This window comes from Dermacentor variabilis, chromosome 7 (genome assembly GCF_050947875.1).
Source record: "Dermacentor variabilis isolate Ectoservices chromosome 7, ASM5094787v1, whole genome shotgun sequence".
Lineage (NCBI taxonomy): Eukaryota > Metazoa > Arthropoda > Arachnida > Ixodida > Ixodidae > Dermacentor > Dermacentor variabilis.
In genome coordinates this window covers 117763094-117783139 of record NC_134574.1, presented here as the reverse complement: position 1 = coordinate 117783139, position 20046 = coordinate 117763094, and the positions used below count along the sequence as shown (strand labels likewise).

The following is a 20046-nucleotide window of genomic DNA, read 5'->3' as shown; positions in this document are numbered from 1 at the left end:
ATCAGACATCAATTACACGATAACTGTGAACCGCGAAACGTGGATACAGAAGTATGTGGTTAATTGGGAACTTAAATTGGATAAGCCACTTTTCGCTATAATACATGGGTTTAACTTCAAGGACCAAGTTGGATGGATGGACGAGCTTAAGGACGCCTTGATGAAAAAGGTGAGTCAAGTTTATTGTAATGCCACATGTTCAAGCTTTATCCGCAACGACAAGAAACAGGCGAATTTTATCAATGAAGCAACTGCCAAGACATATAACACCGCAATATTATCTCCACCAGTTGAACCTATTGCATATGGTAATATTGTATAAAAAATTGCACATGGTTACGCCTATGCATTTCTCTTCTTAATGTTTCACTTGTTGCTTGTTGGGGTGGAAATGGTAGAATCTCATAACGTAGTCCTGCAGGTGAAGTGCCCATCGGGCAAGACGGCCTGAGGGATCTTTCAAGGACGACAGCTGACATTGTGCATGGTGTTCCGTGACTGCATCAAATGGACCGCCATACAAATAAGTATGGAACTTTGTAAAAGCCCTGATGATGGCCAGGCATTCTTTTTCTTTCACAGTGTAATTGGACTCAGCTTTCATAAGCGTAAGACTTGCATAAGCCACGACATACTGACGAAACTCTTCTTTGCGCTGGGCAAGCACAGCGCCGAGGTCAACACCGCTGCCATATTTGTGAACTTCGGTAGCAGCTGTCGGCTCGTAATGACGCAAACTTGGCAGAGACGTTAGTAAACGACGGAGCTTTGTGATGGCCTCGTTGCAATCGGACGAAGACGAAGTAAGGGGGTTCGTAATTTCTAAGTAGCTCGGTCAGGGGCTATATGATGGCGGTCAAATTGCGGATGAAGCGTCTGAAGTAAGAACAGAGACCTACGAAACTGCGCAGTTCTTTGATGGACGTCGGCTTAGGGAATTCAGCGACGGCCCGAAGTTTGGCTGGATCAGGGATTATTCCATCCTTGGACACAACGTAACCTAGAATTGTCAGCTGCCGAGCTGCAAATCGGTACTTCTTTAGGTTTAGTTGTATGTCAGTGATTGTTAAACGCGTCAAAACACACCGGAGCCGTCGAAGGTGCGTGGTGAAGCGAGGATAGCAATAACTACAACGTCGTCAAGATAGCACGAGCACGTGTGCGAGTTGAAGCTGCGTAGAACTGGGCCCATCATGCGCAGCCCTTGTAAAGGAGGACAGAGCGCTAGTCCTAGCGCTCTCTCCTGTCACAACTTTTTTTTCTGTTAGGTTTGCTAGCGCTAGTAATTATGTCACAGCAAATTCAGGCCCACTAGAAAGCGCTGGAGAGGAGAACCCTTTATGCCGTTCCAATCCTCCTCTACAAGCCTAAAGTTTTGAAGTACGCGGGAAGGAAGTTTCTCTAGCAGAGATGTACGTCGAAGTCCAAATTAACTGACTAAAGGCATAAATGACTGTTGAAGTTAGCAGCAGCTAAACCTATTGAAAGCTGTAGCAACTGAAAGCGTCGAAGAGAGAGGGCGAGGGATGGCGACTTTTTGTCGTCAATCAGATATTGTTTTTCACGGGTCCGCACTGGTCAGCGTATTCGTTTATCCGAAGTAAACACTCAAATTATCCTTTTCTTGCTCTAATTAAATCGGGAAATGTTTGAGGATTTTCATGCACTGATAGCGTTTATTGACACATAAACTAAAGAAAACATCAAGATGGAGAAGAACACGTCGGTGATATAGCTTGAGCTCACCTACAGTACAAAATAATCTTGTTCATTTTATTTTTAGCCCGCGCATGGCAACGACAGTCGAGCAACATTATTTATTGTGAATATTCATCTAAGCTGAACCTGCACAACGTCAAGCTGTTGCACTGACTCTTACTTATACGCACAGCAGAATATTTGAATAGATTAACACGCAGTTAGTATATATTATTGTCATTGCAAATATATACAACGCTCCAAGCGAAAGCCGTCTGCTGCTGTATATATATAGGTATACGTGTGCTTTAGGCCATGCCAAGGTATATAGCATGCGCTATACGCGGGTTATATTATCACACCATTTTATCATTAAAATTGCTCATACCAGGTCTTACATTCTTACCCCAATTACTTCTAAGAACCTTGAGAATGGCAACCAAAATAAATGCCACGATACGAAACACCTAAAACGCATGCCTTCTATCTTGAATCTTCTCTGACCTCAATAATAAATGTGCGAAGCAATAACACAGCCTTAACCTAGAAATTATATAATTCTTTCGGTCCGGCTTCGCACTACCTCCGGGATCGGCCCTGGAAAGAAGATTTAACATACCTTATAAGCAAAAGTGGCGGTGAATTCGTTGAGAAAGACGTTGCCTTTGATTAGAAAACATAAGTGAAATTGTCCGATGGCGAGATTCAAGCAGAGGACCAAGAGTTCGTTTTTACTTGTCAGCTTACTGCCACTACAGCCACGAGTCTTACAGTTCGTATAATATTCTGACATGTTGATGCGCCTTCATTGCTTCGCCCTTATAACGAAATTGTGATTTTTTTATGAATTACGACAAATTCACCGCTTCAATATAGTAAGCAACCTCAATATTTCTGCATGAAAAATACCACTAACCTTTTATTAGAAACATGACAGCACTCAGCAGATACATTCATTCCATCTAGCTCGTGTTAGTCTGACCGTAGTGCGGAGCAGCTCAGTAATGTCTCTTTATGGGAGAGTTTTCTAGTGCTGGCGATGAAACCTGATTCTCCATGAGAGAACATCGGTGATTGCGGATGCATGGGGCAGTCAGGGAAGTTCGGCACGCGCAATCGACGCAATCGATGACGCATGCCGAAGGCGTAGCCATGCACACATTGGTTATGTGCACGCCCCCCTCCACACCACCCCCTCCAAAATTTCTCTGTACCATGACATGTCCCCAATCCGACCATTAGCCCATATCATTTGTGGTCAAGTAGATTTCCCCACCCTCGCCCTTCCAAACTTCCAAAGAATTCCTGGCTACGCAATTGCATGCAGTTAAGAATGCAATCAGCAGCGCGCCCTCGCAATTGCGGAAATACTACACTGTCTTATCTCACCGTCTGACTCCCGCGTTAAAACGTAGGCTTTATGCTGCTACGAATGAAAAGCAGTGGTCACTGCGCGAGCTTTCCCGACAGGCCAATATTTAGATTTACTCAAGCACATAGGTCGAGAAACTCAGTCATAAGCGTGCTCACTCACACTCACTCTAAGACTGACCGCTGAGTCCGAATTCAAGTGCGCCTGGCCGAGTAACATTTCAATGAGTCTGAGTCCCAGTGAGGCTTGAACAAAGAAAAGATGTTTTGTAAGTAAATCTCAGTGGGTCCAGTTTATTTTGCCGACTTAAACACAAAGGAAAACGTAGCTGAATTAGTGGCGACGGCGGCAATATGAAATTGGATACATCACACACGCGCATAAAAAAAAAAGCAAGCACGGGAATACGCGGCTTTGCGCCGTAACTGCGGTTTATCCATCCCCTTCGCGAACGTGGGACTCCACTTTTACCCGCGTCTTTCGCGGAGCAACGGGAGCAAAAGTCAGTGCCACTGCGTCCTGACGACCAGCGATGCCGTTCCACCCACCTTCCATGTATTTTCTCCGCTTGCCATTAAGCAGGCTTCGAAGCGAACGAGGGGGGGGGGGGGGCAGGATTGCTGCAGAGCGCGAACTGGTAGTATAATGTATGCCGTGTAAGCATTCCTTTTCTCTTTTGCGGCCAAAGTGAAACAAAACTCGTTGTGGGCTGCGTTGTCGATAGAAGCGAGTAAGTTCGATGCTGCGCGAGTTTTTCCAGTTTACCAGGTTTCATCAGCGCAGTTACCATTCCCAGTCAGCGTTCATTCGAACCCTATACCCTGTTGTTATTTGGCGCTCGAGCCTTCGTGTGGAAGCAGTGGTGGCTTCCGTACAGCGTAACTTGACATCATGAAACTGCTCATTCGCTGGTCGTGCTGTTATACTATGCTTGCGGCATTTCCTACGATGAGTGGTACTACTGTCGTCTTTGTGGAGCAACCGGTTCTTCTAAACGCTCAGTGTCCAGTGCGACCAGAACGAGGTCACGCGGACTTTCAGCATTTCTCTCATGATTTAGTTCGATTGAACATCTCCGACGTAGCTTTTACGCGCACATTCGGTGCCTTGACGTACAGAAAATGCCAATAGCAGGGAGCATGACGCCGAGCAGCCAGTCTCAGCCAGCCAACCTCCTATGAAACCGCCTCATGCAATTCTCTCCAGTGCAAAACTGTACAATAAGTTTTTAATAGCATGCTGTGCTCAGTTGTTGGGTGTTTTTAAACACTACATGCTAGGCGGGAGGTTTTAGTGGCGCCCTTGTCGCGCATTCTCCATTCCACGTGCTCAGCGGATAAAAATTATTGCTTTCGCATCACGTCGTGATGGCCTATTTTCCATGAGCTTTTTTTTTATATTGCCGTGGCTATTCTGCAAGATGATCTCGTGGCGTTTTCTCTTAGATCTTCTTCATTAGCCTTGTTTGATGCACACTTTCAGCGCAAATATGCTTACCAGCGGTGTCACTGCTAAGGTTCCGCATCTGCACTTATGATATATATATATATATATATATATATATATATATATATATATATATATATATATATATATATATATATTGCCACAGACAAAACTGCGGTTGATTTTGTTGACCAAATGAAGCTTAAGAAATTCTAAGAGCCTACCGTCATGTCCGACACCTCAAAAAGCGTTAAAGCGAGCATAAACGTCCTAATGTTTTATAGAAAATCGCAGATAAATGACATTGCCTATAGTCAAGCTTCTTTGTACACGATTCCGCCAGGAAAAACTTTTGTATAACCCTTCATTTAAACAAAGGACTGTGATGTAACCCTACCTGCCAAAAATGCACATTGCAAAAATGCACAAAGGGTGTTCTCACGGCACGAACGCACGCGTGCACCGCGAAATAAGCATTTGCACATTCTTTGAATATTCCTTTTCCACGTTTTATCTTCAGGCGAAATAAATCCAGCACGGTCACGGTCAAGCCTCATAGTTCTTTGGTTCTTACAAGACATCGCGATGACCAAGAAATTATAAATGTATTCTCTATCAACCACTCTCTTGCAAAGTCTTTTCTAAATTATTAGCCAGTGTAATCCTTTGCAATCCCCATATATTATCCTTGTATGAAGGCATATTTGTCATTGATAGGTTATAGAAAAAGTCTGAGTTCGTGAGATCTGTGGGCCAAGAAGACCTTTCTGGGTCTTAATAAGTCAGTTCGAATGAACCTGCCTGAGTAGAATTTCTGAGTTTTAATCTAAGTCATCCCGGCTGTCTATAATAGTAGTGAGTCTGATTCCGAGTGATCCCAAAAAAGTAGCATTTCGGTCAGTGGGAGTCCGAGAGAGCTCTAAGCAAAAAAATATAGCTAAAACCCAGAATATACATCGGACAGGCATTGTGGGACCGCCGAACTCCAATTCCGGAAAAAATGAGAAAGAGCGGTATGAACCCGTACAAAATTATATAAGATGGGGGTCCACTTTTCTCGTGTCTTTTTTTTTTTTTTTTTTTTGAGGTCAACATATATACCGTTTTTTATGCTAATTTCTTGGAGAGTCTGAGTCAGCTCCGTTTGTTGAGCCGACTTATGGTCAAGCGCGTGGAAAGATAGCAGTGTGGCCAGCTTTGACAGTAGGAATGGCACAATACTATCAGTGTTGTGAACTAAGTTTGCGCGTACCGCAAATGGCAGATAAAAGGAAAATCAGACATCCACCCGTTCGTAGCAATTGCTACAAAGCAAGCCTTATGGGTTTCCTTTGCAGCAATTGCTACGAACGGGTGGATGTCTGATTTTCCCTTTATTAATTACTTCGCTGCACCTTGGGGGTTTCAGCAGAACTACTACTTCAAGCAAATGGTTGCTTTCATTTGTAGAAAACGGGGTAGGTAAGCGAAGGATGGTAGCCACTTCAGCGTGAGGCTTTGGGTGAGTGTGGGCGGGAAAAGCTTTTTGTGCTGACGGTGAAGGAAGGCGGATTATTTTTTGTATGTAATGACGAGGGAGAGGTGAGAACAGTACTTGCGGTGTGAGAGTAAGAGAGGAAAATGAGAAAAAAATTACTGACTATCCGGTAATCCAGAGTGGACGTAAGCATTGAATGGCAACCGGCAAAACATATTGACTGGAGATGATAGTAGTCACAATCTTGAAATTGATATAATGTATATTCGCGATGGTACACCCCACCACACTACACCGCACCACACCGCTCCACACCATGCTGTGCACTGGTGCATTTGGTCGCTGCCCAACTAGAAGAGAACCGGGTGAAGGTGATACGACAGGTAGCGAAAGACACCAGGGGGACAGTGCGCCCAGCCCATCTAGAAGAAAAGCGCCTGGAGGTGGCGCCACGCAGCGTGGCGCCATCTGTTGAGGTGACGCAAAACCGGCGGGGCAAAACTTATGGACTGCTGACGGTCAAAAGTGCGCGGGCAACCCTATCTCAATGCCACACAATGACAACGTAGTGTATGGGGCCCTGTATCTACCTTTTAAACGTCGCCTATTGGAAATGACAAATAAAACTTCAGCGAACTGGAAGTTACAGCTTTAGTGATATTGTGAACAAACATTATGAAGAACTCGGAAGCAATATATTTTGTAGCTTGTTTGGGCAGTATCTAGCGTATGTAATGCGGTCCTGTACAATGGGTTGGGGACCAGAGACCGCATTTCTTTAACCTTTGTCTGATTGACCGGATGATCTCGGTTGTCTGATTCTAGCAACTTGCCCGGATGTTCTCGCTTGAGTGTCCGGGTAACGCCTCTGGATGTTGGCTCAAGGCCACTTGTAGGTCATGGGCAACGAGAGCTAGGTGCATTTCCTCTAATATGCGAGTATTTGTCCACTTCTAAGGAGAACAGTGCAACCACTACAATGCTATGGCGGAGAGAAGACCGCGAAGTCATGACAATGACTAACGACAAAGCTGGAACGCCGGCAGACTGACAGCAATAGGATAATACAGGAATGACGATGATCTAACGAGAACCACGGCGTTACGAGGACCAAATCACAACGCCGGCATGATGACAATGGCATGACGATACTATAAAAACCTATGGGCACAATGCTGAGCTAAACTGCGATAGGCGAAAGCCTATCTATGGCTGCCTCTGTTGCTGTTCTCTGAACTGTTCTGCGAACGAACCCCGCCATGGCTGCGAGCATGGGATGCGATCACAGCCATATTGCTGCAAGGTTTGTCGCCGATGTGCGTGCACCCCCACGCGCATGTCCGCGCTCTCCCACTCGCACAGCGGTACTGGCATGTGCCTCCTCTCCTTGCTCCCCTCGCTGGTGATCACCGCTTTCCTGCGTCCACTACAGACTGCGCCCGGACACTCACGAGCCACTAAAGGCTTACGCCTTAATAAATACCTAAAATAATTACGACAAACTTACGCAAATTGAAGGATAATAGCTTGACGACACTATAATACGATGCGAAAGTTACGATGAAAGCAAGACGAAAAAGCGTGAAGGCTGGAACAATGACCATGGTGTGAAGCGGACATAATGATGACGATGGGTTGACTAACTTGGTATACCAGCGATGGAACAACAACGTATGACGACAGTACAGATACAATAATGACATTATTACTACGCATGATAGCAGAGCCATGAGCATGCCATGACGACGACTGCGTGATTGCGACGGCTTGAGTGCGATTGCGCGCTGACCATGAAAGGCTGACAAGGAAAGCACGACAAATTTTTCATGACCATGTTGCGAAAATGACGGCGTGGAGACAAATATAAAAAAAGACTATGAAACAAGTGAAGATGGGAGAACGATCACGAAGACATGACAAGAAATGAATGACACTATTGAAATGAAGGCTATAGATATAAAATGACGACGATGGTTAGCGACAATGATGTGTTTGTATTAAGGCTCAAGGCCACGCTTCATTCATCGGCTCCAACGCCACGTGCGTATGTTTGCAATGCATTCGGTGCTTCCCAATGTACAACCAATAACTGACGGATATCTGGATCCCACGCGGCACGATAATGGATATTGTAAGAGTTTGGGTCGGACATGTCAAAAAAAGTAGCTGGCCCATGCCGTGTTTCAAATTACCTACGCCGAGGATGTTGTTGTTGAAAGGAGGAACGTGTTCTCATCGAGAACGAAGAGTACTGGGATTATTTACAATATCTACATGAAGGGTGGAGAACGTTACATCTCATCAGTCTAGCATGACTGAAGTGAAGCCCACCGAGGAGCCGAAAAACCCCTCTGTCCTCCCTAGATCACTAAGCCAAAAAATCTTTCGTCCAACCTTCGTCCAGTCGCAGCGTTCAAAGTTGTCAGAGGACCCGCGTTGAGGGCGAAAGTTCACACACACTCACTACGACACCTTCGTTTCACTGAACGCACGAAAGGGAGGGGGAGTTCGTAGAGAGGGGTTGTCTCGCTTGAGTCAAGCATGCACGTTTTGGTTCCTGGGAGGACCCCACAGTTAGCTTGGGCGCTTATCAAACGACCATGACGGTTACCAGAGTGCGTGACGGGACGGCGTATAACACCATTTTCTAGGCGGTTTCTTGCTCCCGTTGCTCTGTGAAGATGACAGTGAACCAGTTACCCATACTCGGACTGCCAAACGTGTCTCCCTTGCGGGCGCCGGTGGTCTGCCCATGGAGGACGCATCGTAAGCTTCAAGAAGCGATTCATTGCATTGGGCTAATTCAGGCTAGAAGGTCTACTACCCACGCTGGCCGATGGTAATTGCTCCTCGATGACCCGAAAATATCGACTGGCTGGTGCAGATGACCGCTGGGCAGCAAGAGAATGGCTCGTGGCAAGGAGAATGACTTAGCTTGCAACAACCAGCTACGAAATGCTGACATACACTCCAAAACGTCTCACAATGACAGGTAGCAGCAAACGAACCCCACAGCCAGGGCTCTGCGCAGAAATGAAGTATCTTAGATCTCGCTTTACGCACGCCATGCTTCAAAGTAAACATGAGTGCAGCAACAACATATGCTGCATATCACTATGCAAATTTCGAAGGAATTTCATGCCAACCAAGTTACCAATAATTGATGGAGTCCTGCTAAATGAAAGGGCATCGTCTTGGCTTAACAAAATAAAGAAACAAGAAGAAAGGTCGGGATCTCTAAACGCAGAATGAGCTACAATGTAGCCTGCTCAAGCCATCCGCATTACTACGCAACTTTCCCTTCTTGTATCTGATGGAGAAGTTTTACTGTTGGAGGGCGAGGCTCCATTGGAGCAAGCGGCCATTTTCTGTCACATTTGATTAAGCCATGTCAGAGGGCAGTGGTCGGTCTCGGAGATGAATCTCGCTCCGTACAAGTAACACAACAACTTCTGGGCTGCCCACACCAAATAGGCACATTCCTTCTCTATAACACAATAGGCTTCCACTGTCACAGTTAGTTTACTGCTGGCATAGAAAATAGAATGTTCCTCATTATCATACCTGACCTGAATAAGTAGAACGCCTATTCCTCTGTCGCTTTCGACGCACTGAACTATGAATTCTTTTGTATAGTAAGGCATGTGAAGCCCAGGACAAGAAACTGATAACGTTTTCAAACCTTGGAGAGCGTTCTCTTTGTTCTTATCCCAGTGCACGCTGCTCAGTGTTCCATTTGGGCGTGCGGCCCTTTAAAGTACTTGCTATTTGCGAACAATTCGGAATGTACCGTGGACATTAGCCAACAAGTCCCAAAAATGAACGAATGTCTGTTTTCTTGCGCGGCTGTGAAAAATCTCCAACAGTAGCTGTTTTCAGCTCAGCCGGCCGTCTCGTATCCTGGCCGACAGCATGGCCCAGATAAGTAACCTGTGAGCAGCAAAATCTACATTTTTCCGCCTTCAACGTTAGGCATGCTTCCCTCATCAGCGAGAACACCTGCTTGAGGTGTAATACGTGCTGTTTCCAGCTGTCACAAAAAATTGCGACATCATCAAGATATAGCAGTATAGCAGCGAAATGGCACCTAAATTCCCATTGGCTGCGACGCGACGTCACGTGCGTGCCTCAGCAAAGCAGAGCGGGTGAGAGGGTACACTTGCTGCCTCGCTGGCGCGCTAGGTGTTGCTTGAGAGGAGAGCGCAAAAGCTAAGGGGATGAGGCAAAGAAAGCTTTGCCCTAGGTGTCATCGAGTACCTCGACTCGCCGGGGCTCTCGGCGAGACTATAGAAAATTTCTACAAAGATGGATAGCCTAACGGCCATCCCACCACCTCGGGCTTCCTGATCCGCCACTACTTCGCTTCTGCTGGGCCACCTCCTATACGGTCTAACAGCAGCCTACTCGTCCAGTCGAACCCACTGGGCCCTCCCGGCCGTGCTGCTCTGATGCTGCTAGGACGACCATCTACCTTACTCCCTCCTACCCTCTCTCTCCTTTACTTCACCTCCCCCACCCTGCTGGCGCTGAGCCGTGCTTCCGCATGGGTTGCAGAAGATAGTGCTGGCCTTTCCTCCTTTCCCCACAAGAACCACTTCTCTCTCTCAAACAAAGAAATGGCACGAGATACGAGGGAGAAAAGTGAAAAGAAGGAAAATATTGTAGTGATCAGGCAATTCAATGAGTGGCATTGCTTTCTATGTGAGTACACACATCTCCAGTTGAGGCTTTAGAGGGAGAATTGGGTGACTCATAGGACTGAGTCCGGAGAGGGGACCAATCAACAACGAATAGGCTCTTCGTCCCCTTAAACTATGGCATAAATGCATCATCGCGGTGAATGGGCAGGTTCTCTCTGTCACTCGCGGCACCGTCTTGCGCAATGAAGGCAATCCGTGGCTCCAACCCGTTACTCACCACCATTGGCCCATCCTGAGCTACAGTAGCTACCCACTTATCATAATTCATCTTATGGCTGCCATATGCGCAGACACCCGCGTAGTGCAACATCGACTGTGTGGAGACCACCACAAGTAAGCTACGGCGTCACGACAGTCAGCACTTGCTACCCGAAGTGGAATGGATATATATGGATTGTGGTGGCCGTTACGTTATACTGTTGGTTTGCACAACGTTGTTCAGTATTGGCTTTTGTTTCCTGAATGTTAAATCCTTTTTATCACTGTGGCACTGTGTTCCTATCTGTTTCTGTAGCTTGACAGAATCGTGACACTGTAATAACGAATCCCTCCAATCACCGACGTTTTGGTTAGGCTACATCGCCCACTTACAGAAGCAGATATTGCAAATATTGTTCGCGTAACTAGTCCGCTACCTGTTTAACTGCCATGAAAAGCTTTTCATCATTTACCCCTCTCCGAAGGCCTATGTATGGAAATAATTAAATCAGTTTTTTTTGTACTAATAAAAAAATAAACAGATTTCCTTTAAGTTTTAGAGTGCTTTATCTTCTGAAAACCTGATTTTCACTTTTGAATAGCTCTACCGAGTATTATATAGGTTAATGAATCAGCGAAAAAAAAAACGACAACACGAATGAATGGAACCATGTAGCAGCCAATGTAGCTGTCGGTATTCTTTTGCGCTGTGTTCCCGCATGCACTTTACAGAACAAGAAATATTTCTTACGTCTATATAGGTTGCTGAATGATGCAGTGGTCCTGTTAATATTCTAAGGCTAGATTTATTGTTTTACGTTTTACACAATAATACATTAGGTTTTTTTTCTTAGGTAAAATGCAACGTTCTAATTGTTACGTGGCTAAATGGAGCACGCATGCCTAATTACCCCGCCGCAGCAGCGAACAGCCCAATGCCTGGTGTTTTGCTTTCAAAGGCGCTTCAAGAGATGATTGTGTTATCTGATGGAAAGCTGAAAGCAAAGGATATACACCTAATAGGATTCAGCTTAGGGGCACACGCTTCAGGCTTTTGCGGTCGCCATTTCTACAATGCCACAAACGAAAAGCTTGGACGCATAACAGGTAAATATTTACGAATATCGTTAATTTCTATGAAGAAATGCCATGAATAGAACCGGTACGCCTATAAAAACAGGAGAAATCTTGAGTGTTAGGATGCAACATCATAGAAAGATTATGTATTTGAGGTATGCAACTCAAAAGAACGCACGCAGCCCGTTAGAATGATGTACAGATTTTTCCGAGTAAAGAATATTTGGGCCGCGTTTGAGGCATCCTCCTGCACTTGTTATGAAGTGCGCAAAGTATTCGTACCAATTTAGCTGTAGCATATCTCTATTTCTGCTGTAACTAACTGGTGTGGCTAGGTGGGTAGGTGTGTCGACATGCGTAGTTCCCTACTTCTCCGCGTCATGACAGCAGAAGTGGCTCTCCAGTCAGAGGCCTATCGAGAATAGCGCGTCGATTGGTACTCACTCTGTTGTAGCGCGCCTCTAATATTTGAAATATTCTTTTTCACACTATTACTTGTAAAAAAGTGGTAAATTCACAGGGAGCGAGTGTATAAAAGTGTGATGTTTCTAGCTGCAATGAGCCATTTTGAAAAGCTGTCATTTATCTTGTCCGTTCACGTGCCGATGGCACAGTGTGCTGCGTTCTCTGTAACGATAGTTCTAGGAGTTACTATAACTTCCTCAGACGTTCAAGAAGGGAAGTGAACAGGGTGGTTGCAGTTCGTGAATACCAAGCTCGTGAGACTTCGGGACAGAGTGAAAGTATTCCTGTGCAGAAAATAAAGTAAGCCGGAGGGGCATCCCTTGCTTTGCGCCACATTGTATGTTCGTCTACAAACATGTAAGCCCAAGGCGAAAATTTTCTTCATTTCGATACGCTGACACCCAGAACTTTTCAAGAAATATAAATTTGTCCTTCATCATGCTGGCAAATGTTTCAACCACATTAGTCATGATCCAGCGACAGTTCAAGTCGCATTATATCGAGCCTGTGAGTGGCAGGGAAGCTGTGCAGGTTCCGATGGCGTATGTGTGGCTGATGTATGACATTGTTTCTTTGATGCTACCCACGCTAACAGCTTACATCGAATGAAAATTGACACAAAAAGAATAGGCAAGGCTCCGACGGCATGTCAGCTGTTGAAATAATCCCGAAGAGACAGCAAGCCAGCCTTACACGTGCCTAAAGCAAAAAGGATGCGCGTGAATATATTGCGTGTTCTACAGGTGAAGAATGAATATTTCTACTCAAGTGAAAAAATGAACATGTTCAAAGGTGGCCGACGACATGGTTCTTTGTGCACAAAATTTAGTTCGAACTGCAGCGGCCTCGGTTCACAAGAAAACGACGGACAGATTGCGGGGCCTCTCGCATGTGTTATTTTCTTCCTTTCCCCAGATAAAGCCTTCAAAAGTCATCGGTTGTGACCAGCCCAAAATCGAAGTTACGAAGATCATCATCAATCTAATACACATATTACCTGCATTTTCGTGTGAACAGCAAGAACGCGGCTCCTGAGTGTACTCCATAAAAACAAGAACACTGTACGGTATAAGCTACGACATGCTTTCTGAACGCTGTGATGTAGTGTTACATTTAAAGCACTGTTGCAGGGCTTTAAAGACAGTTGCATTAAAAGCTGAGTGTTGCTGGTTTGCGTGCGATACCGAAGAAATGCATTAATTATTCATTGCGTTCAAACATACGCATTGTGGACATTTATTGTGCAGTTGTTGACAATATTTATGTTATCAACATCTTGTGTATGTCTTTTATATCCATCACGCGTGTAACTACCCAGACAAGGATAATGTGCTCGCGCTCGGTGATCAAATTATAACGCTCTCGTAGAGAGAGCATTCGACTTGTATAGGCCATGATGCAGGCTTAACCACGTTGGTGTTGTGCAAGAACATCGCCAATGTCATTGTCACTTGTTCGCGTGTGAAATTATGTTGCAACATATGGGTAAAATGCAATAAATTAAGAATGTCCTAAGCCGATTTATTTGGCTTAGTAAAGCAGTAACAGTATTCAAGACCCAGCCAAAAAATTGGATCTTTGTCTAAAAGGTCGGTGGGGAGAAGGGCGACGTAGACAACCTTTTGAACAAAGTGGCGTAAGTATGAACTGAAGCCAAGAAAGCTGTGAAGATATCTCCATTAACAATATAAAGCAAACTCTTTCATGGCGTGAAATTTCCCGGGGCCAGGTTAAGCTCTAGCAGCATTTAGATTATTTCAGCTTGAGTTTATCGCCACAGTATAGTTCGAGAATGACCAAAAGGCGTGGGTACTGGCTTACGCATGTCGTCGAAAGAATGATAACACTATCAATGTAAAAAAAGGCAAAATAACGTTTTCAATCCACCGAGAAGAGAGCCCATCATGCGTTCAAATGTAGCCGGTGAATCGTAGAGGTAAACACCATGACTTTAGACCGGCAAAGACTGTCTAGCGTAACATACGCGGTTTCCTCACAGTCCACCTGGCAGACAGAAATTTTCCAGGACCCTGTTCTCAGATCGACGGACGAGAAGAATTTCGGGCAATGAAGTCAGCGGAGCTCGCCATCTATTTGGAGTGAGGATACATGTCCTTCTTTGTCATTGTGTGCAGGTGGTAATAATCTACAAGTAACCGCGAGGTGTCGTCCTTTTTCTTTAGTAGAACAGCTAGTAATGCCATGCCATTGGCTGGACGAAGGCTCAACGATATCCTTGACCATCATCTTGTTAACTTATATTACTGTAGTTTTGCGCACCGCCGTGGAGATGCGGTAACGGCGTTGTCTGACGGACTTGGCCTGCCGATGAGAATGCAATGTTTGACGTCCTTTGTCTGGCATAGTGAACACTCTTCAAAGACAATTTAAAATAAATCTGTAGTTGACGATTGGCTTGAGGGCGTACTTAGTACTGGTCTGGGGCTGCCACGCAAGCGCACCCGAAATTGTCGCTGTGCAAATCAGAGAAGTGGATGAGGTCGAATGGCATGGCTGGAGCATCGGTCGCGAACATAGCTATATGTTATGTCTGTTAGCGTAGACAGCATGGCGCCTGCAATTCCTGCTTAGAGCACTGATGCGGGTCCCTCAAAATTAAGCACTAGAATACAGGCTTTGTTTTGGGGTATGCTAGCGACGAGATTACCGAAAGCAACGTAGTGCGTGAGAACGACATCTAGAGCAGGGAATACGGAGTAATCGTAGCGTACGACTGGTGGGGGGGGGGGGGGGGAGACAGATAAAGTTATATACTTGGTGGCTTGCAGTGGCAGGCGGGCAACATAAAATGGCACAGCTGACTAGGGGCACAAGGAAATCGGTCAGGACTAGTAGGTAGCAAACGTGTGCGAGATGCATTGCACAGCCCATGAGGGTGGATTCTTCTGACAGATAATCGAGCCAAGGTTCAAGTCACATGGCCACTGTTTCAACACTGCAACTAAAACACTGCTCTTGTAACGTGAAGTGCTCACAATGTCAGTGCACAGGTAATGAACAGCAGGTGTGCTACCATCAGCCACACGTACTATTCATCGAGCAGCCGGCGTTAGAGTCTTCTGGAGCCGATTCACCAGATTAGCGCTTATGACTGAAGTGTGTGTTTCAATGTTAGCAGGAGCTGTAACTGGAACATCATCCACTCGAATATCGAATAAGTTACGGCGAGTAGAGTAGGCGACTAGGTAGGTGAATAAAGACATAGCTGGTAGATTCGTCAACTTAGCGTAGGGAATGAAAACTGATGGAGTCACCATTTCGAGCTCTTCGCGAACGATGCGTGCCAGGTTCTTTTGCAATCGCCTGACTTGGTGGCATCAGGTCCGCAGATGATGAAGTTGCCTAAGTGTTAAATAGTCTACCAGATTTTGAATGCGAATTCTTTTCGCTGGCAAGGAGCTCCGACATTCTTTCACGATAGCATCAACCTTAGTTCATTTGTGCAAAAAGAAAACAAGAAGCTGAACGGATTGTCCGCCACTGCCTATAGGATGTGTCCAACTTTGTCGGCTTCGGACATGTTATTTAGTTTCTTGTACAAAGCCAGCACATCCTGAACGTACGATACATACGACTTCATCAATTTCGGAGCACTCACTGCAAGTTTGTAAATCGCAGCGGGATGACGACCCGCGTGCTTTCCAAAAAATTCGCTAGACTTTTGCTTGGAGTAGTCCGAGCTAGCCATGTCCTTTGGTGTATGACATCAGACGCGGAATTTGGCGTGCAGTATAATAAAAACGAGCGGTTAAATAAATAATTTATGGGGTTTCGGCTCCCCAAACCCCGATCTGATCATGAGGCATGTAATAGTGGGGCACTCCGGAAATTTGGACCACCTGGGGTTTTTTAACGTGCTCCTAAATCTAAGTAAACGAATGCTTTCGCATTTCGCCCCCATCGAAATGCGACCACCCTGGCCTGGATTTGATACCCTGACCTCGCGCTTAGTAACCAGTAGTTAGAGACAATGCTTTGCTGAAACTGGGCCACATGTTTTCTTCCTGCTATTTCGTTTGAGTCTGTCTGCACGATGAAAAGACTGTAGGTATCAGAAGCTGTTGACTGGTGTGGAACGGTCAATTTCCGCAACACCCGAAAACGGTGGGCTGATGAGTATACGTCACCAACCGACAAAATAAGCAGGAATGTGACTACAAATACTGAAGCTCTGACGAGAATCAAATCATCTCTCTCTAAGTCATGGTTCATCATCATCATCATCATCAGCCTGGTTACACCCACTGCAGGGCAAAGGCCTCTCCCATACTTCTCCAACAACCCCGGTCATGTACTAATTGTGGCCATGTCGACCCTGCAAACTTCATGGTTCAAGTCATGGTTCAGACTACATCAACCAGTTCTGGCGATGTGTTTATTCTGGCCAGATGATTAACACTGCTACTGAAGCCGTGACATTTCGCGAAGTGCACAGCTGCAGAACTCACGGATCAGTGCACTGCGCTGCAGTTCATTGACCCAGAGAGTGCTGGTACATGGATCATGTTTTCGGACTGGAGAACGGCTTTACACAACATGCAATCAGTTCTCTGGCGTGTATCTTAAACAGCTCACGTACGCATTTGCCAACTTTTCCACAACGCGAAACAGAAAGGCCACAAAATTATTTTCAAGTGGCTACCTGGCCATTGCGGGATCCATGGAAATTATCAAGCAGACAAAGCTGCCCGAGAGTTACATCAAGAGCAGCACATTGTTTCCATTCCTCTTTCCATGACAGACGTTTCAAGTCAACTTCGCCACATGGCACGCAAGCTCTGTTTAACAGAGTGGAACGCCGCAAATATAAGACGCGCCAGGTTGCACGAGCTGACCTCTTCGCTCCAGTTCCGACCTCCACCCTGGTTTTAGCGACGCGAGACATCGCTTCTATACCGGCTGTGGTGGAGAGTGGCTTTCACGAAGGTGCACACTACCACTACTGTGATTGGAAGGTCCGACAGTGCTGCGTGCGACGTCAGTAGCGACGAAGAGAACATAGATTTATTGCGCTAATGTGATTGATTTCATTCGGAAAGACAAATATTATCTACCGCATTGCGACGACTGGACGATCGGCCGTTGTCCGTGTAAGCGCTGCTTGAAGACCGTCCCCATCGCTCGTCGTCCCACAAAGCTGTGAAGGCACTTTTGTCTTTCTTGAGGGCGACTGGCATATGTGAGCAACTTTCACTTGCACAGACCCTCCGCTTGCGCGAGCTCACTCACCACTTCTTTCATCCGCGCTCCCTTTCTCTGCCTCATCTTCATATTCCGTCTTTTCGGTTCCCCAGAGCAGAGTAGTCAACAAGATGCATTTCTGGTCAACATCCCCGCCTTCTCTATTTCTTTCGTCCTCCTCCTCCTCCTGTTAACGTGAAATATTCCTCTTGTCTACCCTTATTTTCTTGGAACACTGCAAATAAATTAAGCAAGCATCCCATTGTATTTCAGTAAAGAGCTTCTTGAGGTACACGAAGGCAAAGCTCCCAACTGCCTCATCAGTACAAAACCTTCCAGGCCATGAAATGCTGTTTCATATATATTTTTTACGTGTAAAAAATTTGCATCCTTTTGGGCTAGAAGAGCCCAGTTTATAACATAATTCTGTACTAAAAGGTAGCAAAAGACTACCTTTGGCTGCATATTTGCATTGTTCTACTACGTTGAGGCTCCTCTACGCAGCTGGCATTCGCAAAAATCACTTAAATAAGTTTGTTTAGCCTTCTTGTATGGTCGTGATCACTGCATTTTCGTGCTTTTGGGCCTAGGATTTGTAGCATTTCACAGCGACCATTTACATTTGTACCTAATATGTTAATCTCCATACAGTAAGACTAAAAATGTGTCTCGCTTCATCCATGTGATGGACGCCATACAAGAAAGAACGTTTTTCTTGTAGGTCTTGACCCGGCAGGGCCTTTGTTTGATATCTCGAACGCGGCCTTATCGAAGGAGGATGCGACCTTTGTCGACGTTATACACACCAACGCAGGAACTTTCTTTGACTTGAGCCTTGGTATAAGGGGGCCGATAGGGCATGTGGATTTCTACCCGAATGGTGGCAGGAGACAACCAGGCTGTACCGGTAAGAACCTGTGGCATTTCTCTTGTGATGCCTTGAAGTATCTTGAGTGTGATTCATATAATGGCTAGCAAAATCATTGAGCCCGTGTTACATTCGCTCTTCCATTTATAGCGGCACAAGTTGTATCCATATATATGATGGCGACCATGGCCAGTTTAACCTTGGGTGCAGGCAGCGCGCGAGCATCAAGAAATCGAATGTTTCTGCAAGGATAGCTAATAAGCCAAGAATTATATAACATATTTTGCAGAACATTGCTATTTTCGTACGCTCCAAGTGGACCCATAGATATTTGCTCCTTTGTTTCTGTATTGCGCGCTTTAGGCTTGTCAACGAAGCGACTCAAAGCGCTCGCTTTCTCGATGCAATTTATAACGGTGATTTTTTCGCGCTTCTGACAGCATGTATTAATGACCTAGTGATGACAAAATCAACTTTTTGTGCTGGGGAGATGGGTCGGAAACTAGCCATCAGATATATAACTACAAGTTCATTGAGCGGCAGCGTCATTCGGCGTCAATGGGCACATACGACGTGTGCTCGCAGCAAGGCGATAGTCGTCATAACCGGAAGATTCAGTCGGGAGTACAGTATAAGAATGAACCGATTTAAATAATTACTACGTAATACCTTAACATATACTGCCGGCTCACACATGCCCTTAAGCACACCGAAGTCTTATTGCCTAAGGGCATTACGTTCACCAGATCGGTTGATTTATTTAGTTTACATTGATTTATGCTTTCTTACGGGGCAGTGACTGCATTACCGTTTTCGTGATTCCTCCAGAATGGGCATGTGCCACAATGAGAGAACAAGTACAAAATATCCGTCGCGTTTCTACATGCACACGCCTGTAATTACCATCGTTCCTTCAACAAACATCGTAAACCTCCTCCACTATCGTTAGGGTGATTAGTACATACGTGGGATTGTGCCTATGCCTGGTTTGTAAAGATGAAGACAAACCTTGTAGACCACACTGGAGAATTTATTCAGTTCCCGATTATGTATGCATTGCTTCGTTACGTTTCCTATGGCGCCTAATGGGGAACGGTGAATCGGTAAGAGCAACGAGTATTTGGGGGCTCTGAAGTTGGAGAGGCCACTGGTGAAGATGTGGTGAAGGACGACCCGTACTCTATACTAAGAACCCTATGAGTACCTGTACTTTATTTCCCAAGTTAGGTGCTGCACTGCGAAAGCTGGCAGGATTTCAACCCAACAGGGAGGCCAGCTGCTTCGCGTTGTGTTAGTCCGCGCTTACTTCGAGTCATGGCCTAATCGGCTGAACGCCCGTACCACGAGATCATGCGAGTCTCGGGGGCAGGCAAGCTAGAATCCGGATGGGTCGAGCTGAAAATCTTTTTTTCATGTTAATGTTTCGTCGCTCCGTAACGCCAAATACACCGCGCCAAACTGTTTGTGTAGTCCTTTTGATCGTTTACTTCCGTAACGAGCTTACCGGGTGTCCTCGACCTACGATTGCACCTCACGGAAGCCG

General features: G+C 45.7%; 1 protein-coding gene across 1 annotated transcript; it reads left to right on the top strand.

Moving 5' to 3' along the window:
- The first annotated feature begins 6 nt into the window (after positions 1 to 6).
- Positions 7 to 13494, top strand: LOC142587830 (phospholipase A1 member A-like). The gene is made up of 3 exons (XM_075699123.1): positions 7 to 169; positions 11746 to 11998; positions 13349 to 13494. Exons 1-3 carry the CDS (start codon positions 137 to 139, stop codon positions 13375 to 13377), a joined length of 315 nt encoding a protein of 104 aa, XP_075555238.1. The 5' UTR covers positions 7 to 136; the 3' UTR covers positions 13378 to 13494.
- The last annotated feature ends 6552 nt before the right edge of the window (positions 13495 to 20046 follow it).

What these genes read in the sequence shown, in the direction of transcription:
- LOC142587830 (XM_075699123.1), top strand. Translation starts at nt 137, where the DNA reads ATGGACGAGCTTAAGGACGCCTTGATGAAAAAG. An exon ending in AGGACGCCTTGATGAAAAAG is followed by an intron (nt 170 to 11,745) that starts GTGAGTCAAGTT and finishes TTTTTTTCTTAG; the next exon opens with GTAAAATGCAACGTTCTAAT. An exon ending in AAAGCTTGGACGCATAACAG is followed by an intron (nt 11,999 to 13,348) that starts GTAAATATTTAC and finishes TCCTTTCCCCAG; the next exon opens with ATAAAGCCTTCAAAAGTCAT.